The following is a 23,931-nucleotide window of genomic DNA, read 5'->3' on the forward strand; positions in this document are numbered from 1 at the left end:
GCCGGGAACAGGAAGCGCCGTGCCCTCCCCGTCGGGGCTCGCTGGCTCGTCCGCTCGACCCGCAGCAGCCCGGCCGGGGACCAACGGAGCTGACGCCCCTCCCTGCCCAGCCAGGATGCCCCACCGAGGTCACCAGGGCAGCATCGGGGTGAGTGGACAGGGGCTCCTCTGTGTCCAGGCTTGTTTTTCTAGAGGGGAACAGTTGGGCCCTGGGGCTCTTTCCCGGGGAGTGGCCCAGCCCTAGAGAGGGCCCTGCAGACCTGATCCCCGTTACCCACCCTGGGCTTGTCTGCTCCGGGCTCCCTTCCCCGGAGATGCAGCAAGGGGACTGCTGTGCCCACCGTGGCCAGAGCCCCACAGAGCAGCGGGAGCGTCTGTAACCGGGGACGGGACTGAGCACGGCCAAAGGACGGGGCCTAGGCTCAGTCCTTTGCCACTGGGTCTAGGGTCTCTTGACAAGTCCCAGACACTTACCGAGCCCCCGACGTAAGGGGCTCTGAGGCTCTGCAGAGCCAGGAGGAGGCTGGGGGGCAGGCGAGAACCCCCCAGAGGGTCCAGAGCGGATGGAACCAGGGCCATGCGGGGAGTCCGGGGGCCCCAGCCCGCCTTCCTCTTCCTGCTTGGGACCCCCTCCTCTCCACGCCCCCAAGGCTGACCGTGGTGGTCTGTCCCCCCAGAGTCTGTGTGCGTGAGTGTGTGTGGAGGTGTGAGAGGGTGCACGTGCTGTGTGAAGGCCTGTGAGTGTGAGATTGTGAGCACGTGTGCATGAATGCGCAAGCGTGTGTTTATGTAAGTGTTAGAGGATGTGAGCTATGCAGGTGTGAGTGTGTTGTGTGTGCGTGTGTGCTCTCCCGCTCCTGGGCCCACCTCTCCTCTTCGACTCTCAGAGGGTCGCAAGCTCTGGCTTGATGCTGTGAAGGTGTCACAGGACAGCTGGGTTTTAGGGGACAGATGTCAGGTGTGTGACCGCACATCTCACTGCCAGTCTCCTGGAAGCCCGTCCCCATGTCTCCTGGGAGTGGGGGGCCAGAGCCCCGGGGTCACCCCGGATTGCAGCTGACACGGCCGCGCTCCACACCATTCCCCCATCTCACCTCCTCCCGGTGCCCCGTCCTCTTCCCCTGACCCCGGACTGGGATCCTGCCCAGTTCCCCAGCTGGGCTCACCACACCTGCTGGAGGTGGGGGACTCCTGGGATCCTGGTGGACAAGGAGGACGGGCAGCTGGGGGCGGGGCCCCCCTCAGCCTACGGTCCTCACAGGAGGTTCCGGTGCCAACAGCCGAGCCCTCGCTCAGTCCCGCATCGGGTGCAGGCACGAGGCTTCGCTCTGGGGACGCCAGCTGTCAAGGTGGCCGCAGGCTGGGCTGGCTCCGAGTGGCCCGGGCTGGGCTTCTGGGACGGCGGGGGAACCAGCTCTGCCGGGGTCCCTGCACCGGGGCTCACACCTGTTTCTCTGTGGAGCCGGTAAGCAAATCCAGGAGCGAGGAGAAACAGGGAGGGGGCTCAGCCGGGCCCCTGGGCTTTGCCCCGGCCTTGGGCCTCCAGGAAATCCCGGTGGAACTCCTGGCCCCGGGCACAGGCCGCAGGCCCCAGGCCAGTGTGGGCATTGCCTAGAGATTTTGTGAGGGACGGAGCGCCAAGACCGGCAAGGGCCTCGCAGACCACTGGGCGGAGGGCGCTGCCCGCTCTCTGGGGACAGGAGGGACCTGGCTGCACCCCGGGAGAAGGCCTCCCTGTAACAGGGGGAGACCCGGAGCTCAAACTCCCATGGATGCTGTAATCAAATGTATGATTCAGAATCCCCTTCCCTGGGGGGCCGGGGACCAAGCAGACCCCGGCTTCCGCGTGAACCCCTGGCGTGGCTCCCCCGCTCGGTGCAGACATCCCTACGCCACCCCCGGACAGAAATGTGGGTCCGGGGGGCCGTAGCTTTTCCTTGTTCTCGTGAAAGTCGAGTTGTGCTCCTGCACTTTCTCTGCTGTCGGGGGCCCCGGGGAGGGCCTCTCGGATGGGGGAAATATTTCCCAGCCGGACAGCTGGGCAGGCGGCCCTGGCGTCTGGGGGCGGAGCGGACAGCAACCAGAGGTCAGCCGCTGGAACCACTGTTCCCGCCCACGGCCCCCCGGGACATCGGCCTGTTTGTTCGCAACTTCTAACACCTCCTTGCCACGAAATGGCCCTGCCCTTTGACATTAGACTCATTGTACGTCCTCTGTTTTAGGTAGAGATCCGTTCTTTTAGGGCCCATCTGCCTTGACAGTTTCCTCCGTAGTCTCACGCGCAGAAGCTTCCCAATTAGGAAGTACACATTCTTCTGGTCTTTGCATCGTCCTGTCTCCCCACACGGAGCCTACGTGGGCCTCTGGTGTGGAGGGGCCCCTTCCTGGGGAACCCCCATCTGTGCTCACCCCCTTTGAAGCCGGCGCGCAGCCCACTCACGGTCTCTGACGCAGCCACCCACAGCCGCGCCGCCCGTCCCCCACCGTCGCGGGGCCGCCCTCCGGACCGCTCTAACCGAAGCCGCTTGGCCATCCTCCTACCAATTTTGTTGCCTATTTTCAAGGAAACAGGTTCTGATGGGTTTGTCGATTTTAGCTTTTTGGTTTGTTTTCCGACTCAGACGCGCGCCCGTATCCGCGTGTTTCCGTCTCCCTTTCCAGAGCTTTCCCGCTCGTTCCGCCACTTCTGAATCTGTGTCCCACCCGGTCCCCTCCGCCCTCGTCCGCGGCCAGACGCGCAGGGCATCGGCTTCGCGTCCCCGCCGCGGACACAGGTTCCCACCGCCGGGCCAGAGGCTGTTCTCTGCAAATGCGATTTCGATTCCTCTTTGACTCGCGAGATACTCTTTGTCTGATGAACACGGGGAGAGCGTCTCACCGTGTTCCCACGGTCACGAACCGTGGTCTGCTCTGGGGCCTCGCGCCCCGGACACCTTTCGCAGACGCCTGTGGGGCTTCGCAGAGAACACGCAGGTCACGCCTGGTCCGGCCCCTGCTCCTTCTGTCCCTGCGTCTGTCCGTCTGTCCGTCTGTCCAGAGCCTCGAGCTCTGAGCACAGTGGGTCCAGCCCCACCCCCACCCGTAGCGTGCGGCTTCTGTCCAATTCTGTGTTTTCTTGTGAAAAGCAGAAACGACCCCATCTCCGCACTCTGTCTTGTGGCTTAAACAGAGGCTGATGCCTCGTTCAGCTCAGTTGGACACATTTGCTTTTTCTCTCCGTGAAACAGGCCTGAGTCGTCCAGCTCCTGGGGCGAGCACGGACCGAGCACGGACGAGCACGGACCGGGTCCCCTGCGTCCCATCGGTTTTCTTTTTCATTTCAGCAGCTCTGAAGTTCATTGTTTCATCAGTTGCCCTTAACACCCGGTGCTCATCAGGCCCGGCGCCCTCCTTCATGCCCGTCCCCCAGTACCCCCGCCCCCCACCGCCTCCCTGCTCTGCCTCTGACCTTTGAACTTTCCCGCCAGCACCTCCCCCCACCCGCCAGGCTGCCCCTGCCACCTGATTGGGCGTGTCCCTTTAAGCCCCTGGGGTTTGGCCCCCTGGCCCCACAGGCCTGCAGTGCTGGGAACCCTCGGAGGTGGCGGCGGCCTGGTCCGGGGATTTTGCACTTTTGCAAAACCTTCTTCTTCTTCTTCATTTTTTTTTTAAGACTTTATTTATTTATTTATTTGAGAGAGAGAGAGAGAGACAGCCTGCGAGGGGAGAAGACCAGAGGGAGAAGCAGGCTCCCTGCAGAGCCAGGAGCCCGATGCGGGACTCGATCCCCAGACTCTGGGATCATCCCAGACTCTGGGATCATGGCCTGAGCCGGAGGCGTCGGCTTCACCAGCAGAGCCCCCCGCAGGCGCCCAAAACCTTCTTCTTTTGATGTGATGCGAGCCTGCTGCCAGGAAAGGATTCTTGACACGTTTTCTGTGCAAAAAGATGGTTTTACGAAGCATGAGGAGGGACGCATGAGGACGGGGTGGCATAAAGAGCTGCCCTGGGGGTGTGAGGAGGGGACGGTGATGATCTTTTATGTTGGGGGGCGCAGAGAGAAAGGAAATTTCTAAAGGGATTTTCTGAAAGACTGAACAGGCTCCTGGAGGTCAGGCTGTTGGAAGCTAAGGTGGCTTCTCACCTCCAGCAAAGCCTGAGCGTCCCCGCTCTCGTGAGCTCCCGGAGGACCCTCCTGCCTCTGCTGTCTGCCCCTATTTGTCCCCGGTTAGGGGGAAAGGGGATTTCATCGTTTCTGCATTTGTTTTGTCTTTGTTCCCTGCCTCGCGTTTGACAGGAAGCCCGATCTGACACCCGCTCGCTGTCCTGACTCAGGCGCCGTGCCCGCCCTCTGCCTGCTGCCCACAGTGTTTTCTTTCTAAAGTTTCCGCTTTTTCTTGTCTTTTACCAAATATGGTATGTGTGTGCGCGTGTGTATGTGTGTGCGTGCGCGCGTGTGTGGTCCGGAAGGAAGGCGCTACGCTGCTCCTCTAACGCTCCCTCCGCGCTCAGACCCTCGCTGTCCAGACCTTCTGCAGGCGACCCTGGTTCACGGCATGCATTTGGGGGCGGTGGGGCCGGGGCGGGGAGAGCGCTTGGCCCAGGGTCGCGGGGTCTCTGGGAAGCCACCCGCGGGGGACAGACCCACGACTTCCGGCAGCTGCCCCCGGGCTGTGCCGGCGTCCCCCCCGCAGGCAGAGGCGTGCAGGGGTGGCTGTGTCGCCAAGTCCTCGCAGCCGAGGGCGCTCAGGCACTGTGGGTCCCTGTGAGGGGCCCACCCTGCTCTCTGGGGAGACAAAGGCCGAAGGGCGGGCGGAGCGGGGAACCCTCCCTCGGGTGGTAGGATGTCGTGGAGGGCCTGAGCCCCACCGGCTGAGCCAGAGGCCCGGCCCTCCCTGGAGCCTGCGTTCCTCCCCGCCGCCCCCCAAGGCTCCGCCTAGGCCTCCCGCTCCCAGGTCCGTGTCCCTACAAGTCGAGGGCCCGCGGCGGCCAGTTCTGTCGTGCTGCAGACGCACGCTTTCCCGGCCAGTCCCCCACCTGGAGCCGGGGGTCCACACACCCCTCTGGCCCCGGAGGCAGGCAGGGCGGCGCGTGCTGGCGAGGCGGGCCGCCATCCAGGTCGGGCACCCTGCGCCGCTGCAGGGCCGGCCGGCAGGACAACGCTCCGAGGGCCCTCGGTCTGTGCAGCTCCACGACGTCAGTCTCAGGCAAGGCCCAGCCTCCGAGGCCCAGTCCCGGCCACTGGGCACGGGCCTGCCTGCCGCCGCCTGAGGGCAAGGAGGGAGCTGGCCTGCCCCGCGTGCCTGGGGCAGAGGAGGACAGGCTGCGGGCTCTGCCTCTCTGTCATCCCTCTGAGCTCCCAGAGCCGTTGTGCGTCCGGGCATCCTGCCCCCGCGGGCTGGGGGACACGCGGGCTGGGGTGCAGCTGTCCCCGTGGCCATGTCGTCCCCATGGCCGCCCCAGTGCTCCCGTGGGCAAGGAGTGCTTCGGGACAGGGCAGCTCCCCACCCCCGCCCAGTTTCCCAAGGTCAGGGTCAGGACCTCGCAGTCTGTGGGTTAGTGAGTGAGGTCCCTCCCTCTCGGTGGGAGGGGTGTGCCTGCCGAACCGGCACCCGGGTCCACATCCTGCTGGTGCTCAGGGCCCACAGAGCATACACGCTGGTTGTTGGGAATGTTTGGGGCTCGGTCTGTGGCCCCAGGAGAGAGAGTAGGGCAGCCGCTGCCCCAGGACCTTGGTACCAGCTCACCCTGCCTGAGCACGGGTGTGGCTGGGGTGTTTGGGAAGGAGCCTCCCACCCTCTGCTGGGAGCAGCCTCGGGGCAGGGTGGCGGGGTTCCCCAGAGGCCGACGTGCACTGGGCGGTGGCAGGGCAGGCCCAGGGCCGCAGGGGGAACACTGGAGTCAGCAGGGCAGTCAGCTGTGAACTTTGGAGGGACCCAGATCGAAGCTGGGACTGGCCACAGCCGGCCTTGGCCTGAGCCCCACGCGCCTGGCTGGGAGGCACGGATGGGGCCTGGCGAGAACCCGAGCTATCCAACCCCCCGCCCTCCAGGCCCATCCGGCCGCTGCTCTGACCCAGGAACCACTGGGCTGTGTGGCTTCTGCTTTTGACCCCAAATGGGAAGGATGGAGCATTCTGACATTTCTGGGTCCTGATTATAATCTTGGTGGGGACCAGGGAGCAGGAGGGTCACCTCCAAAAAGATGGGACCCTGAGGCCAGGCAGGGCTTCAGAGCGCAGCAGCCCTTCCCTGCGAGCCCCCCGCCGATCCTCTCTTACCCAGAGCCCCCACCCGGGGCCCGGCACAGAGGCAGGTGTTCCAAGAGAGCAAAGGGGGGCCCACCTACAGGCCACGCCCAGAGCCCCACAGGCCGAGGCGGGGACCATGCATGCGGTCGGTCCGGGGTTGTGGCCTCTGCTGGCCCTGAGGATCCCCCCCCCAGGCCGTGTGCCGGGCTGGGGAGCCCCCGGAGCCTCACAGGCCTGCCGCAGGGCCAGGAGCTGGCATTCACATCGCCTTCTGGGTGGGCAGTCCTGATCTCTGTTTCTGGTCGAGCAGGCCCCTTCCTCCTGCCACCCCTGATGCCTGGCTTCTCCGCACCGGGCTGCTCTCCGGGTCGAATGAAAAGACCACAGCCAGCTACAGAGCTCTGAGACCGGCGCGCCTACCTGCAAGGGCGCTCCTGCTCTGGGCCCAGCCCCTGACCTGGGGCCCCGAAGGGGGAGGGCGATGTTGCCCGTGCTGACCGCTGCCCAGCAGGCCGCGGGTCGGAAGGTGCCCCCGTCTGCCTTGAGGACCCAGAACAAGAGCCTGAACGCCAGGCCTCCCCCACCGACCTTGGCTCTGGGGGCGTTGGGATCCGTCCGTGCCCGGCCCGTCCTTGCCTTACCGCAGGTGCCGGGTTTCTGAGGACAGCACATGTGTCCAGACAAAATCACAGTCACCTAGAGCCATGGCCTTGGGCCAGGCAAGCCTGGACTCTGTGCTTGCCCTCCAGCAGGGGTCTGAGCTGGTGGCTGGCTCGGGCCTGGCCCCTGGGAGGTGCTCTGGCGACTTCTCGTCCTTGTCCTGGTTCTGCGGCCACCAGGAGGCCTGGGCCAAGTGCGGCTCTGCTCCAAGCCCAGCACTCAGTTCCCGGGGCTCAGGCGTGACCCGGCACGTGCAGCCCCACACGTGTGATGTGTGCGTGTGGTGTGTGATGTGTGTGATGTGTGTTGTGTGCATGTGATGAGTGACGTGTGCATGTGATGTGTGATGTGTGTGCGTGAGGTGGGCACGCACACGTGTGCTTCCTGCTCGTCCTCGGAGGCCCCGTAGGCGCACACCACACCACTCAGGCCGTTGGGGAAAGGCGGTGGCTAGGGCTCCCCAGCCAGGATGGAGGGACACGGGGCCGCCCAGTGCTGCGTCTGGAGGCCGCAGTCCAGCGTCTGGGGTGCAGGGCCGCGTCACCGAGACCCCTTCCCTCCACAGGACATGCTGCGCCGGCGCGCCCTGCTGCTCACGCTGGGGGCTCTGCTCTGCCTCCGGTCGGGTGAGTTCTCCGCATCCTGCATCCTGGGTCGGGAAGAAGGGGGCCGCCCCCGTGCTCCTGGGCTGGGTTCCAGCTGCTGCAGAAGGACTCTGCCCCAGGGAGCACGTCGCAGACCCCGGCCTCCCCACGCTCTGCAGCTCCTGGAGGCCTGGCCCCACGCCGCCGGCCTCCCTCCCGCCCTTCCTGGTCCTCCTGCGGACCCTCCACCTCCCCGCACCCCCGTCACCGCTGCCCGAGTACCTGCGGCTGTGTGCGGGTGGCCCAGCGCTCACGCAGCCGCGTCCTCTCCCCGCAGCCCTCTGCCAGGAGTGCACCAAGTACAAAGTCAGCACGTGCCGGGAGTGCGTGGAGTCGGGCCCTGGCTGCGCCTGGTGCCAGAAGCTGGTAAGAGCCGCCGGGCACCGCCTGGCCCCTGAGGGTCCTCATGCCCGTCCCGTAGGCCCGTCCAGCAGCCGGGCGCCCTCTCTCTGCCTCTGGAGCTGCTGGCACCCGGGGCGCCACCACTCTGTTCCCGGGGAGGGCGGGAGCAGCCCGGGGCATAGCCTGTCCGAGAGACAGACAGACAGACAGACCCAGCCTCGCCCCAGGGCAGCCGCGTGCCCCCCGACCAGGCAGGAGCCCTGCCCGGAGGCCGCGGGTCGTGAGGAGGCATCCAGGGAAGCGAGAGGAGCCGCTCCTGGTGCGGAAGGTGTGGGAGGCTCCACGCGGGGGCCCAGCTCCGCCGCCGTCTTCTGTCCCCGTCTTCTGTCCCGTCTTCCTCCCGGCGGAGGCCTTCTGGGAAGGAGTGCAGAGGCCCGGACGGCCAGGGCACGGCCCCCAGATGACAGACCCACCCTCCTCCTGGACAGAACCCCCAGATCCCGACCCTGAGCCCTGCCCTGGGGGGTCCCTGGGGTTCCGGCGCTGCCGGCGTGGCGGGAGCCCCGCACGGGTGTGCACACGGTGTTATTTTCTCGCGAGCACTGGCAAGCGACTGCAACCCGAAGCCCGTTTGTCGAAAACGTCCCGCGTCCTCCTCACGCACAAGGCGCCCACTGGAGACCCACAATACGCTCTTCGGGACGGGGCAGCTGCCCCCGCGCTCGGTCCCTTCCGCCGCCCCCTGAGAGCATTTCCAGCTGTTTGGCAGCGTTTGCCGAGGACCCAGGCTCCCGCTCTGGCCGCGGCGGTCCCGCCCCTTTAGTCTCGCAGAACCACAGCAGGGGAGTCCCCGCCCACGTCATGCACCCTTGACACTTCCGACAGGGCAGAATGGCAGCCGGGCCCACGGCCCGGCGTCCCCTCTGCTCGGGCCCAGGAGCTCCTGTGTTTCGGCCGGAGCCCTGCACGGGCTCACGCTGTCACCGTTGCCCCAACGCAGGTGACGCTAGCTCGGCCCACTCAGCTGATGTCACCGTTCCTCTGCAGTGATTCCGTAATTTGTGGGGAGCTGCGCCGGGGCCAGGAGACCTTCCCTTCCCGTCGGGCTCACACCCCTCACGTCAGCACCCCGGGGTGATCTGCGCTGGCGTCGCTCAGTGCCACGAGGGGTGCCGTCGGGTCCATAAACTCCCGTAACAGCTTCCGACGTGAGGAGGAGTTGGTCCTTCTCCGCCGTCTCTCTCTCATCTGAGCGGCCCCATGGAGTGTTAGAGTTTTATTTCATTCCGTAGCTCATAAGGTGTCACTGTCATCTGAGGCTCAAAGAGTTCCAGCTCGGGCCGCGGGGAGCCCCCGCCCCAGGCTGGCTCTGTGTCCCCGGCACGCCCCTCGTCGCTATTTTTGAGCACTTTCTGACTCCGGAGGAAGTCGCCCGGCCCAGCCCTGGGTCCCTGCCCCGCGCCTGGAACTCCCTTTCTCTGGAGGTTTGCGGTTCCCTCTCAGGAGAAGCGGGGGCTCCTGACAGCCGCGCGCACTTCCTCATCTTCTCCCTCCCGCGACGCTCGGATGGGACCTTCTGAGCGGCCGCACGCAGCCCACAGAGACGCGGCAGGGTGTGGTCCCCCCCTTGGATGCGGTCTGGCCACAGCCCGGGGGTGGGGGTGACACGTCCCCCAGCAGGTCGCAGCTCCCCCGCCCCTCCGTGAGCGTATTCGATTCCGCGGAACCTCCTGAGCCTCCCAGCGGATTCCATGGGGGGCTTTGTCGGTCCCCCGGGGACTTCACTTGCTTTCTCGAGTTCTCCGAGCCTCGACAGAGTCCTGAGGGGGAGGGCCAGCCCTCCCCGCCCCGCGGCCCCCGCCGTCCCTAGCTGGCCCCGCACGGCGCCTTGCCCTGCCCGAGTCCCCTTCCCTGCAAGGAAGCAGAGACGGGTGTCCGTGCCCATGGAGTGGGGGCCCTGCTCCTGCCCCGTTTATGTGGGCGAAGTGGGCATGAGGACACTGCCCCGAACCCAGGACCCCCACACTCCTCTCCAAACAGCGAGGGGCTTGGCCCGGAGTCCTGGTCTGTGTGCCGGGGTTCTCGGGGTCCCACGTGTCTTCTCTCAGGAGGGCACCTCTACCAAAGCATCTGCTGCTGGAGGGGACAGCCACCCCGGCCACCCCGGCCACTGCTGGCCTCCCTGGCCACCCTGGCCACCCCTGGCCACCCCGGCCACCCCCGGCCACCTCTAGCCAGGTGCCCGGCTGCTCCCAGCCCTGGGGCTGCTGAGCGACCCCACCGGCCAGCCTGGGGCTGGACACACGGGTCCTTCAGTCATCTCTGCTGCGGGAGGCAGTGGGGACAAGGACCCCGTTCCCACACTGGGGTGATCTTGGAGCCTCACGGGGAGGCCGTCGGCAGGCGGCTATCTTCCTAGCCGCCCAGCCCCTACCCACACCCACCCCCGCGAGGACACCTGTCTGGAACCCCAGGTGCAAATGAGGAGGGACAGCCTCCTCAGTGGACCCCGAGGGTGGGACTTGTGCAGCCCCCACAGGGTGGCCCCCACATGTCCTCTGCCCTCCTCCTGACCCCTGACTGCCCCCCCAGAACTTCACTGGGCTCGGGGAGCCGGACTCCGTTCGCTGCGACACCCGGGAGCAGCTCCTGTTGAAGGGCTGTGCGGCTGACGACATCATGGACCCCAGGAGCCTGGCTGAGACCCAGGGGGACAGGAAGGGCAGCCAGCAGCAGCTGTCCCCACAGAAAGTGACACTCTACCTGAGACCAGGTAGGCTCGGGCTTGGCTGGGGGTGAGTCAGCGTGTGTGTGTGTCGGTCCCTCTGGGTGCCAGGGCCCACCAGTGGCACAAGTGTCCACATGGCCAGGTCAGGAGGCAGGTAGGCGAGCCCCGAGGACTGTTGGAAACCTCGAGAACAGAGTCTGAGTTCCCCTGTGGGCCTCTCCCCTCTGCCGGCGGGAGGATGCCCCCACACCTGGTGTCTGCTGCTGTGTGCTTCTGCTGTGTCCTTCCCAAATGGGAAAGGGAACCATCTGGGAAACACTATTCTGTCCCACTCTCGGAACGCCAGGTGTGCTTGGCAGAGTCAAGGCTCTGATAAGTCCTGCAGCCAAGCAACCTGCGCGACTGTTTAAGTCAGTGTTGCTCAAACTGATTTGACCCCAGAACCTTGTCTGTGCTCCAGGAGGCACCCTTCAGGAAGGGGACGTGGTGAAGGAGCAGGACCACGGGGACAGGCCGGGGCAGGGCTGGGGCGGAGCCTGCCCTGTACCGCTGCCCCTGGGCTGGGACCCAGGCCTGCACCCGGACCGCTGGGGTGCTGGTGCGGGGACGGAGCTGCCCAGGCCGCCAGGCTCACCTGCATCTCAGCAGTGCTGGGTGAACAGCGAGCTCTCAGCGGTGGATTTATGTCTGGAACGTTCTGTGGGGGAATGCGGTTCCTTCCCGAGGTGCCCTGTGACTTGTCCGCAGGCCTCAGGGGGCAGTCGTGAGCATTTCGGGACCTGTGGAGGGCACGTCGGTGCCCCCTGATGCCCTGACTCTCCCATCTCTGTCGGCAGGTCAGGCGGCTGCCTTCAACGTGACCTTCCGGCGGGCCAAGGGCTACCCCATCGACCTGTACTACCTGATGGACCTCTCCTACTCCATGCTGGACGACCTCATCAACGTCAAGAAGCTGGGGGGTGACCTGCTCCGGGCCCTCAACGAGATCACCGAGTCTGGTCGCATCGGTGAGGCGACCCCCCCAGTCCCAGCCGGCCCTGCTGCTCACACACCTCCCCACGGCCACGCAGGGCAGGGCACTTGGGGGGGGAGCTCTGCCAGGGACCCCCCATGCCCCCAGGCCACGCCTGGACGCTGGCTCCCCGGACACCGTCATACCACGCGGAGGTCTGTGACCTGCACGGCGGTCGCACCGTCAAACACACGTGCCCGCCCACGGACCCGGTGCAAGTCGGGGGCCGAGGGGACACCCGCCTCTCCTCTCGGCTCCCTCCCCGGCCGTTGTCCCTGGGTGCAGGACACGCACCCGCCTGTGCTCACACGCCCGTCTGCCCCCACGCTCGCGCGCGGGGCTGTGCGCCGTCCCGTCCTCTCGCCCGCCCTGGTCCGCAGCAGGGAAACCGAGGCTCGCGGGCAGACCCCCCGCCTGGGGCCGCCCCTGCCTCTCACCCTCACCCCGCCCGCCCCCCAGGCTTCGGGTCCTTCGTGGACAAGACGGTGCTCCCCTTCGTCAACACGCACCCCGAGAAGCTGAGGAACCCGTGCCCCAACAAGGAGAAGGAGTGCCAGCCCCCCTTCGCCTTCAGACACGTGCTGAAGCTCACCAACAACTCGAACCAGTTCCAGAGGGAGGTCGGGAAGCAGCTCATTTCCGGGAACCTGGACGCCCCCGAGGGCGGGCTGGACGCCATGATGCAGGTCGCCGCGTGCCTGGTGAGGTCCTGTCCCGGGTCCGGCCCGGCCTTCCCCAGACCTCCGTCCTGCAGCCCCGGGGCCGGCCGCGGAGGGTGGCCCCCTCGGACTCCGAGGGCCCCGTCGGCCCCGGGGTTGCCGGGCGGCCGCGGGGCCTGGGACACCGGGCCGCCGTCGACGCCTCAGGCCGGGCGCGATCTTGCAGGGGGAGCCCACGGAGCGGTGTGGTGCTCGCAGCTCCCGAACGGCGTCACCCCTGCCGTGGCTCCCGCCCAGGGAAGGCGGCATCCCCCCCAGGCATCCCCCCGCGTGTGGTTTCAGTGGTGGGTCGCCGGCCCCTCCCCCCAGCAGCCCTCCCCTCGCCTCATCACCCACCCCGGCGGTCGCCCCATCCCGTCCCACCTGCTGTGTTTATGCTCTAGGTGTTACGGTCCGGACCGCTCCCGGGCTTTTTGTTTGATTTGCAAAGATTTTATTAATTTACTTGTCAGAGCAAGAGGGCACAAGCGGGGGGAGCGGCAGGCAGAGGGAGAAGCAGGCTCCCCGCTGAGCAGGGAGCCTGATGTGGGGCTCGATCCCAGGACCCCGACACCGTGACCTGAGAGGGAACAAGTCCGACGATGAACTGTCTGTGCCCCCCACACGCCCCTTTTTCTGTTTTGTTTTTAATGTTATTGTTATTTATTTTTATTTTTGTTTTATTATTATTTTGCTGACACCCTGTTTTAACCCTTCCCAAACCAGACTCCAGACTCCCAGCCTCTCTGTGGGCCCAGGCACAGCGACCGTGTTTCTGTTTTTGTGTCCTGCCTGCTCTGTGACCACGCGCGTGTCGCTAGCGTCCCCATCTCACCCGTGTCCCCTTGCACGTCCCCCGGTTTCTGTCATCCCTTGGTCTACCGTGTTTCATGTTGTAATATGCATTTCTGTGAGTATTTTCTGTTTGGGGGGTATTTCCCTAGGATTGGTCCCTGGCTGGAGTGCCAGACGCCGTGGGCTGTATTTCAGCCGACAGTACCCCCGCACCCCTGCCACGTGCGAGGGCATTTCTCCAGCAGCCCCGGTGCTGGAATCCGGACTGGACTGCGGACCCCGAGTCCCGCAGCTGGTCCCGGGAGGGGTCCTCCTGCTCCCAGGAAGAGCGGGTGTGGGGCACAGGCACGGCACGGGCCTCGAGGCTGCCCCACCACGCTGTGCCCACGGGGGAAACTGAGGCCGTCATCCCGCCGTCTCCCCAGGAGGAAATCGGCTGGCGCAATGTCACTCGGCTGCTGGTGTTTGCCACGGATGACGGTTTCCACTTTGCCGGTGACGGGAAGCTGGGCGCCATCCTGACCCCCAATGACGGCCGCTGCCACCTGGAGGACAACACATACAAGCGCAGCAATGAATTTGTGCGTGGCCCTCCCGTGTCCCCATGTCCCCGTGTCCCCAGAGGAGCGGACAGCAGGGGGGGCCCGGGAGGGAACGCCAGGGCCAGGCTGCAGCCTGGGGGGGGGGCTCTGCTGGCGGCACAGGGGGCCCAGGGGGCTGGGGGGAGGTCGGCGTCCCCTGGTCTGGTCCCCGACCCTTCGCAGGAGCTTACCTTCACCCGCTGCGACCTGACACCGCAGCCTGGAACTGTTCGGGGGTGGGGGGCCGGGCTCTGTCCCTGACCCCGGGCTGTCTGACCAGACCCCCCCTCCAGGACTACCCGTCGGTGGGCCAGCTGGCACACAAACTGGCTGAAAACAACATCCAGCCCATCTTTGCGGTGACCAAGAGAATGGTGAAAACCTACGAGGTTGGTGGCATGGGGGTTCTGAGCAGCTGTGGGGGGGGACCCAAGGGCACGGCAGACGCATGCACACAGCTGGGCGGCAGGCAGGGGGCGGGGCGCAGGGGGGCGCAGGAGGGCGGGGGTGACAGGGGGATGGGCGTGGGGCGGGGCGCAGGTGGGGGAGCGGTGGGGGGGCGCCCGGGAGCTGCCGCTGCGGGTGAGGGCAGCGGGTCCACGGAGGAGGAAGGATGTTCTGCGGGTGGACGGTAACGAGGTGCCGAGTCTTCATGTCCGCTGCGGCGCAGCGAGTGTCTCTGCTGACCCACGGCTCGTTCCCACGGTCCCCACGGTCCCCACGGTCCCCACGGTCCCCACGCGAGCACGCTGCCCCAGCCCTTCTGTCCCAGGTCGGGTGTATTCCACAGGGACGCGCCCCCACAGGCCCGCCCCGGACCCGGTCCCCACCGGCACCAGCTCTGCACGCCGACCGCACTTGCTTCTCTGCTTTGGGACCCTGGTCTGTCGGGACCTCTCGGGGTGACGGTCCCTGCTCGATTCCGCAGAGTGCGGGGACCTTTCTGTCCCTCCTCTGCCCTTCCCGCCCGCTGTCTGGCACCGGGTTTGCCGTCCTGCCTTCCCCGCGCGCCCGGTCTGGCCTCCTCTCGGCTCTGGGGGGCTGTGAGGGCACCTGCCTGCCCCCCGCCCTTGGTCCCGGTCGTCGCCGTGGTGGGGCCTGCTGCCACTTCTGCGGGGGTGAGATGCTGGCGGGGGGCCCAGCCCCGAGAGATCAGCAGCCCCTGCTGTCGGTTTTCCAGACTCTGAAAGAGGACAGGACCCCGCAGGGGACACAGAGGAGGGGGAGGGCAGGGGTCCGGGAGAACCCCTGGGGTGGGCCCTGGAAGCGTGCCAAACCACAGGGACAGGGGCTCCCTGCAGGGCTGGTGACCGGGTGCAGGACCCGGCAGGCCGCACTAGGGGCCGCTCGGGTAACTTGCTGTCGGGCCGGGACAGCGTGGTGATGGGAGTGGAAGCAGGAGATGTGAACGCAAAGCCGCAGCATGGACGGTGCCCTGGAGGGTCCCACGCCTTTCTGAGCCTGTTTCCTGATTTGTGGGGCTCCTGGGTGAGGGGCATCGAGGCCACCCAGAGCCTGTCAGGAGAGCATTTGCTGGACTGTCCTTGGTGACCCCACACTGAGGGATAGCAGGTTGGAGGGACAGGAGGGGGAAGAGCCCAGTTTCCCAGAGCCATGGGGGTGAGGGTCCCGCACCCGGGGTGGAGGGGAGAGGGCGCTGGAGGCCACAGGGGCTTGGTGCCTGGGCCGTGGGGGCCTTGTGGGCTCTGTGGAGGTACCTGGACTCTATCTGGGGAGTCACGGGGGGCTTTGGGGCAGAGAAGTGACCCAAACATCGGTTTTGTAAGATAGAGAAAGGATTCGGTCTTCCGTGGACAACAGAGAGAGGTGACGCGGGGGCAGTCGTCGGCCTCCACGCGCTCCAGCCCGCCCACACGCGGGACCCCCGGCCTGCTTCCCACCGTCGTTACTGACATGACATCACATCAGCATGGAGTTGCTCGCCACCCACCCCTTCCCGGTGGTGTCGGCACATTTTGTGATTTTCTGCCCTGGCTGTACCCGACGAGTCCACGGAGCAGGGACACCCGGTCGGGGCGGTGAGGCCCAGCTCGCCCCAGCAGGCCACAGGCTGGAGGTCGGCCAAGGAGGAGTGCTCCCGGCAAGGAAACGGGCTGGTCCCGGGCCACTGACCACGCGCCGTCGTCTTACCTGAGCGATAAGCCATCTGGGTGTGGGGGGACACGGTCTGGGCCCTTTTGCAGGCAAGAAGGAAACCCTCTGGGTGTTATGAGCTCCGGGGACGCTGAGGCTTCTGTGGCCCCAGGGCCCCGGCTGAGACGGGTCTGGTCTTCTGGCCCAACAGAAACTCACCGAGGTCATCCCCAAGTCGGCGGTCGGGGAGCTGTCGGACGATTCCAGCAACGTGGTGCAGCTCATCAAAAACGCCTACAACGTGAGAGCCCGGGTGCTCGCGGGGTCCCCGGGGCCGGCGGCCAACCCCACCCCCCACCCCGCCCCCGCCGCAGGCCTGTGGAAGGGTGGTCTCCGAGGGCGTTCTGGGCAAGCAGAGCCTGGCTTTTCCCACGGGCCCGTCGGGTCCTGCCCCGGGGTGGCATGTGTGTGCCCTGCCCGACCCTCGCCTCTGCCCTCCCTGAAAGGCGGCCTCCAGCCTCCTCCTCGGCTGCGGTCCGGTGGGCTTCCCGGCTCCGCGGGCTGAGAGCTCCCGGGAAGTGCCCTCGGACTGAGCTAGGGCACTGCTGAGGGCTGCTCCTCGTGCCCTTGTGGGGCCCGAAACCCCCTAGGCAGGCCCTCCTGCGTCATCGCACCCACGACACTGGCCCTGCTCACCCACCAATGACTATCTCTCTGTCTCTCCCTCTGGCTCTGTCTGTCTCTCTAGTCTCTGTCTCTCTCTAGCTCTCTGTCTCTCTCTCTGTCTTTGTCAGTGTCTTCCTGTCTCTCCCTCTCTATCACTGTCTCTCCTTGTTTCTCTGTCTCTGTCTCCCCCTCCCTCTGTGTCTCTGCTTCTCCCTCTGTCTCCGTCTCTCTCTGTAGCTGTCTCTCTGTCTCTCATTCATTTACACAGTTTCCCCATCTCCTAGCCCATGCCAGGCATGGGGCATGTGGTGGTGGGTGACCGCCAGATCCCATCCTTGTGGCTTTGGTCTGTCCCCGTTGGTCCCCTCCCCAGCCTGTCCTGGGGGGCCGTGGCGTTGGTTCCCCTGCCTCCCCAGCTCCCCACGGGCATGTGGACGGAGGGAAGGATGAGCAATGCGGGGCATCAGCGCCTCGGCCGGGAAGGGCCCGGGGACAGCGGAACGAAGCCCCCTAACCCACAGCCACTCTTTCCCCCCAGAAACTCTCCTCCAGGGTCTTTCTGGACCACAACATGATCCCCAGCACCCTGAAGGTCACCTATGACTCCTTCTGCAGTAACGGGGTGTCACAGGTGGACCAGCCCAGAGGGGACTGCGACGGCGTCCAGATCAATGTCCCGGTGAGACCCCGCCCCACCCTCCCGGAAGGTTCTCCCCCGGGGACAGCTAGGAGCGTGCCCAGGCCCCGGGCCCGCACAGGGACAAGCAAGGACCAGGGCCAGAGTCACGGCCAATGCGGCTCCGCCCCCAGGCGACCAGGTGCAAGGCCGCCTCCCGCGGGGTGAGGAGAGAAGCAGGTGTGGGCTCCCCCCGTGTGGACGGAGGACGGGGCATGGCAGCGCCCCCCGGGGGCGGATGCCGGCCAGCGCAGACCGACGGAGAAGGGGGTCCTTTCTGCCCACGGCGCTTCTGGTTTGTTTGGTCTGGTTTCCTGATTCCTGGGTTTTGGGTTTGGGGGGTTCTCTTCAAGGGTGTTATTTTATTTACTTATTTTTAAGTAGGCTCCGCACCCAACGTGGGGCTTGAACCTGTGACCGTGAGATCAAAACTCGGGTGCTCTACCGAGCCGGCAGGGCGCTCCTGTCTCTCTCTCTCTCTCTTTCTTTCTTTGACAAAGATATTAAAGCATGGGCCACACGGATGACTAGAAATAGGGTTATTTCTAGGAGTTATTTCCATAATATTGTGATTTCATTATGATCACAAAAATTAAGTTTTTCCTTTTTCTGGCTGGAAACCAATATTCAGCAAAAATACTTGCTGTTCTTGCGATTTTAAATAGGACCTTGGAACTCCTTCAGTAGGTCACTGGTTCAGGGTTGCACCTAGACGCTCAGGGAACTCTCTCTCCCTCCCACGGGGCGACCCACTCGGGAGTTTATTCAGTCCTTCGGTGGGCTGACGGCTTCTTTCACGTTCCGTTGTGTTTCTGCTCTGCGTGAGTGTCCCCTACAGCAGGTCACTGACACTGATCTGGGGTGTGGCTGCTCTTGACAGGTCGGTGCCCCCTGAAGCCCGAGCCGCTGACTTCCGGGTGCGGGCGGCGGGGACTCTGCTCTGTCCCACTTGGTTCCCCTGGGGCGCAGTCCCCTACCCTTTATCTGGGGTCAGAGCACAACTCCATATCCAGAATGTAGAGCCTCCTGTGGGATTCTGGCTTCGTAACATTCCAGACACGGAGAAAATCTGTTCCTTTCCCGAGCCACTGCAGCTGCTTTCTAACGCACGAATGTCACAAATATCCCAGCGACACCCACCCCCCGGCTAAGGCCAAGCCAGAAGATGATGGGTGTGGGGGGCAGCTCCAGCGGGGCAGGCCCCACGTTCCTGCGGGTCCAGCTCTGGTGCTCCGGACGCCCTTCTCTCTCTCCTCATGTTGGGTGCCAAGTCCTGGGTTAACGTGGGGTGTTCTGTGTTTCTCCCTCCGTTCCCTCCCCACACTTCCCCGCATCCCCTCCTGGGGTCCGGGAAGGGCTGGGTCCTCCCCCTGCTCCAGCCGGGTTCCTGGACAAACCCTGAGTCCGGGCCGCAGGGTGAGCAGACAGGGGCAGGTGTGGTCCCGCCTTCCCAGCCTGGCCTGAGCCCTGCCTTCCCCGCGCAGATCACCTTCCAGGTGAAGGTCACCGCCTCGGAGTGCATTCAGGAGCAGTCCTTCCTCATCCGGGCCCTGGGCTTCACGGACACGGTGACCGTGCACGTCGTCCCCCAGTGCGAGTGCCACTGCCGGGACATGAGCCAGGACCGCGGCCTCTGCGGTGGCAAGGGCTTCCTGGAGTGCGGCGTCTGCAGGTGCGGAGGGGGTGAGGCTGGGTGCAGCCGATCCAGCGGCGGCCGGGAGAGGGCCGGGGGCACTGCGTCCCCCTCGGGACCTGAGCCCGGCCGCTGCTGCTGCAGGTGCGAGGCTGGCTACATCGGGAAGAGCTGTGAGTGCCAGACGCACGGCCGGAGCAGCCAGGAGCTGGAAGGCAGCTGCCGGCGGGACAACAACTCCATCATCTGCTCAGGGCTGGGGGACTGCCTGTGCGGACAGTGCGTGTGCCACCAGAGCGACGTGCCCAACAAGAAGATCTTCGGGCGCTACTGCGAGTGTGACAACGTCAACTGCGAGCGCTACGACGGGCGGGTCTGCGGGGGCGAGGGTGAGTGCGGTGTGGGCGGAGGGACGGGTGGCGGAGTGGACAGACGGGCGGACGGGGCGAGCGGGGCCGTGGGCGGAGGGTCGGCGGGCGGGGCTGAGTCCCACCACCTCCTGCAGAGCGGGGCACATGCGACTGCGGCAAATGCCACTGCCGGGAGGGCTTCGAGGGCTCGGCGTGCCAGTGCGAGAGGTCCACCAGGGGCTGCCTGAGCGCCGAGGGCTACGAGTGCAACGGGCGCGGCCGGTGTCGCTGTAACGTGTGCGAGTGCGACGCGGGCTACCAGCCGCCACTGTGCCTGGAATGCCTGGGCTGCCCATCGCCCTGCGGCCGGTACATGTGAGTGCCCCGCCCCACCGCACCCCGCGCCGCTCGCCAGCCCCTACAGCCCCTCCACCAGCACCTCTGCGCCCCCCCACCCTCACAGCCCGCGTCACCAGAGGCCCCACCGCGGGGAGCCCCTCACACCCACCCCCCAGCAGACCCTTCCCACCACTGGGCACCGAGCTCCGGGCGTGTCCACTCACACACTCACACCTGTGCTCACACTCACGCTCACACTCACACCTGTGCGCACACTCACACCTGTGCTCACACTCACATTCACACCTGTGCTCACACTCATGCTCACATTCACACTCATGCTCATATCCACATTCACACTCACACTCATACCACACTCGCTTTCACATTCACGCTCACACTCACACCTGTGCTCACACTCGCACTCACATTTGTGCTCACACTCATGCTCACATTCACACTCATGCTCATATCCACATTCACGCTCACACTCACACCTGTGCTCACACTCGCACTCACATTTGTGCTCACACTCACGGTCACACTTGCACTCCCGCTCCCGCTCACACTCACACCCCTCTGCAGCACCTGCGCCCAGTGCCTGAAGTTCGACCAGGGCCCCTCGGGGAAGAACTGCAGCGCAGAGTGCGGGAACGTGGGCCTGCTGAGCGCCCCCCCGGAGAAAGGCCGCAGGTGCAAGGAGCGGGATCTGGACGGCTGCTGGATCACCTTCACCCTGCGGCAGCGGGCGGGCCGGGACAGCTACGACATCCACGTGGATGACAGCCGAGGTGAGGCCCGCGGGGGGCCCGGGGCCTCCGCCGCCGGCGAGGGTGTCTCTCCCCACTCGGATGGCTGGCCTGGGGGTTAGGCAAGCGTCCACAGCCACGGTCCCGACCTGCCCCCTCTTCCTGGCTCACGTCGTGACCCGTGAGAGGCAGTGCATGGCTTGTCCCTGCACGACAGCGCGGTTCCGGCCAAGGGGATGCGTGTGGGCTGGTTCCCCACCCCTGGACCGCTGCCTGGGGCTCCCGAGAGTGGGTCCACAGAGAGCTGTGTGAAGACCACCACGGGCTCCGATCTCAGCCCTGGAAGGGGGCCTGGGGCCAGGAGCCCAGGGGGCACGCCTTCTGAAATGCTGCTTGCCTCTCCGTCACTGGGCTCCGGGGCCATACCTGGCCCGGTAATGGTTGAAGACATGGGGACACCAAGCCTGTCCTCATGGGGCTCACGTTCCAGAGGGGTGGGGCACACTTGGCCAGTACCCGAGACAGTGTGGGACTGTGGCCAGGGTCATGAGGTGCAAAGATGATGGTGGGGGTGTGTGTGCCCCTGATGTCAAGGTCAGACGGTCTCTTGGAGGAGGAGCACTGCCGCCGAGACCGCAGCATGGGAGCATCCACGCAGGGGAACTGGAGGGCGTGGGGTCAGGGGCCCTTGGCTCTGGGTTTTTAGGGAGCCCGTGAGGCCTGCGACGCATTTGGGTCTCCCTCCAAACATACATAAAAGCCACGAGCGGTTTTGGGAGGAGCGAGGGACACACTGGAGCTGTGAGTTCGGAAGCCGAATACGGACCCACGAGGGGCCCCTGCCGGACGCGGGCACCGTGGTGTGCAGAGGGACATATGTGGGGGCGGTGGGGGTGTGGGGCGGCGTGCACAGAGCCTGCTCTCGGATGGAACACAGGCACAGGACCAGGGGGAGCAAGAGGCAGACCCATAGGCCCCAACTGGTGGTGTGGGAGTCAGGCTTCTTTTTAGGAGGCACACTGGGTGGGTGGCAGTGACGGACACGTGTGGGTGCTGGGACGTCAGGAGCACGGACACACACTGGGATGGGTCTCAGGGCTCTGGACAAGCAGCCCCCAGGGGTGTGCGGGGCACCCAGATGCTCAGCTCCCCCTGCTTCCTGCTCAGAGAGGCTGAGGGCGGGGGAGCACGGGGCTGGGGGCCCAGGCCCCAGGGTGGATGCCGCAGGCGGGGGCAAGCCGTCCACCGGGGCCCTTGCAGGACGGAGACCTGCTCCCAGCTCCCCTCCCCATGGAGGGAACCCCGGGGAGGCGGGTGGGGCTCAGGGCCTCTGTGTGGCCGGGAGCTCATGGCCTGTGCCCGGGGCCTGCACAGTGCGGCCTGCCGGCCTGGAGAGCTGCCGCTGGCTTTCTCTGATGGGCAGATTGGGTCCTGTCTGGGTTTGTGCTGCCGTGGCCAAGTCGTTCAACCTCCGTAGGACACTAAGGCCCCCTAGAAAGGCCAGTATGATGGAGGGCGCACGGGGAAACACGGGTGTCCAGGGGCAGGCAGATACGGGCTACGTCCCCTGGTCAGGGGCTGAGGTGTGACACAGCCCAGCCCAACCCTGAAGGAGGGGTCGGGCCGTTTGGAGCCCACCCGGGTTCCCTCGGGAGGCTTCCGCCCGCTGAGTGCTCGTCCCCAGACTCAGGGAAGAGGTTCTGGGGGCCTCGGGCGCCCTTTCCTACTCTGTCTCTGCGAGTTTCGGGGACGGGGCCCTTGACTGTCCCAGCTGGTGGCAACCGAGTCAGGAGGTGGGTATCTTGTCCAGGCTCTGCCCTGGCTAGGGGCATCCTGGGCCCCACTTTCTTTCTGGGTAACAAGGGTTGTTTAAGCTTCCTCCGAAACCACAGGGGGTCCCTGGCTGGGGGCTGCGGGCTCCATCACCCACCCGTTGCCTTGACGGCGAGCACGGAGGTGGGCGAGCTCTGTCCGCCTCAGCACTGGGCAGTGACCTGGGGCAGGGCACCCGTGGGGCCCAGTGAGCCGGGGTGGGCCTGACACTCGCGTGTGTACTTCTTCCTTGCCTCAGAGTGTGCAGGGGGCCCCAAAGTCGCCCCCATTGTGGGTGGCACTGTGTCGGGCGTTGTGGCCATCGGCATCCTTCTGCTGGCCATCTGGAAGATTCTGACCCATGTGAGTGACCTCCGCGAGTTCAGGCGGTTCGAGAAGGAGAAGCTCAAGTCCCAGTGGAACAACGTGAGTGGCTGTCCCTGGGGGTGAGGCCGTCCCACACGCCCCCGCCCCATGATCCCCGGTCCACACGCCCCCCCACACACACACACCGTGCTCCCCGGTCCACACGCCTCCCCGCCACCGTGCTCCCCGGTCCACATGCCCCCGTAGTTCATCTGCAGAGCTGGGACCCCGGGATGGTCACCCCCGCTCCTGGCTTTCTTCCCCTCCACTGATGGGTCTCCCTTTCCTCCAGGACAACCCCCTTTTCAAGAGTGCCACTACGACAGTCATGAACCCGAAGTTTGCCGAGAGCTAGGGCACTCGGTGAACCAGGCGGAAATACCCCAGCTTGCATCTCCTCCAGGGACGGGGTCACAGTCCTCGACAAGTTCACCCGTTAACCCGAAATCCCACTGTCGTTCTCTGCTCTTGAGATAATAGTTATGGTCGGTGACGTTACAGACGTGTCCGAAGGGACAGCCTCCCCCTTCTGATGTGTCTGACCTTTTAGTAGAGACTTGAAGAAGGAATCGCTTGGCTCTTATGAGGTTCGGTGCGTTTTCCTATAAAACTTAGAGTGGCAGCCTCCTTGCGGCACAGATTTATTTATGTTTGAACTTATTGTGGCATAAAATCACATCCTGTTGGTGACATCGTTTCCCAATCGTGTGTATGAAAAAAATAAAGAAAACTTCAGTCGAGGCTGTGCTTGGAAGCTGTGCTCCGTGCACCCTGCGAGGGTCCACGTGGCCCGCGGGCCGTGGCGCGCATCTCTCTCCTTCCTCCCGTCGGCCGGGTGTCCACGGCCCTCTCCGCCCCACCCCCGCCCCACATCCTAAGCAGCTTTCAGAAGACGCGGGGCGGCTTCACGGAAGGGGGCCGTCCATGCAGCCGGGAAATCGACATCTCTCCGAGTTTTAAAATAAGTTTATTTCTCGTGGGCTACGTCGTGGGGGATCTGCAGGTCACGGGATCCAGCGCCACGCAGCCACGGGACACGGCTCCATCTTGTGGCACGGTGGTACGTGTTGGCGTCCATTGGCGACAACCAGAACACGGGAGCGCCCGCAGTCGGCACAGGTCAGCGGGCTCGGTGTGGGCCAGGGTGGGGGCGAGGGGGAGCCGGGTCGGGGCTGGGGGGAGCCCGTCGGGGGTGGGGAGGTCCCACCGTCCCCAGGGGAAGGGCCACATTCCGGTCCCTTGTAGCCACGGCGGGATGCGGGCTCTCTCTCAGCTCGAACGCACGTGAATGCGAGAGGCCGACTCGGTGTAGGGGGGGCAGGGGGAGGGGGCCTGTGGGTCTGTGGTCACACATGTAAACGTACCCTCAGAGGGGATTGCCCGACGTTATTTCCTTTATGTGCATACATGTTAAAATCCCATCCTAGCTCTTGACTTAAAAACAGCCTCTCCGTGGGGCGCCTGGGTGGCTCAGACAGTTGGGCATCCAACTCCTGGTTTCAGATCGGGGGTGACCTCAGGGTCCTGGGCTGGAGCGCACATCGGGCTCCATGCTCT

General features: G+C 65.4%; 1 protein-coding gene across 2 annotated transcripts; it reads left to right on the forward strand.

Moving 5' to 3' along the window:
* ITGB2 (integrin subunit beta 2) lies at positions 1 to 23,114 on the forward strand. Of its 2 annotated transcripts, none has more exons than XM_080830228.1 (16): positions 1 to 148; positions 7,455 to 7,515; positions 7,811 to 7,899; positions 10,468 to 10,648; positions 11,440 to 11,610; positions 12,075 to 12,316; positions 13,534 to 13,689; positions 13,983 to 14,078; positions 15,995 to 16,084; positions 16,988 to 17,128; positions 18,610 to 18,797; positions 18,903 to 19,147; positions 19,264 to 19,483; positions 20,033 to 20,238; positions 22,268 to 22,434; positions 22,667 to 23,114. In XM_080830228.1, exons 1-16 carry the CDS (start codon positions 116 to 118, stop codon positions 22,727 to 22,729), a joined length of 2,349 nt encoding a protein of 782 aa, XP_080686354.1. In that variant the 5' UTR covers positions 1 to 115; the 3' UTR covers positions 22,730 to 23,114. The 2 variants fall into 2 exon arrangements, with proteins under 2 accessions (XP_080686354.1, XP_080686355.1); XM_080830229.1 differs by lacking the exon at positions 1 to 148 and adding an exon at positions 4,438 to 4,533.
* The last annotated feature ends 817 nt before the right edge of the window (positions 23,115 to 23,931 follow it).

Source organism: Martes martes (assembly GCF_963455335.1).
Source record: "Martes martes genome assembly, chromosome: 1".
NCBI classification, from domain to species: Eukaryota; Metazoa; Chordata; class Mammalia; order Carnivora; family Mustelidae; genus Martes; species Martes martes.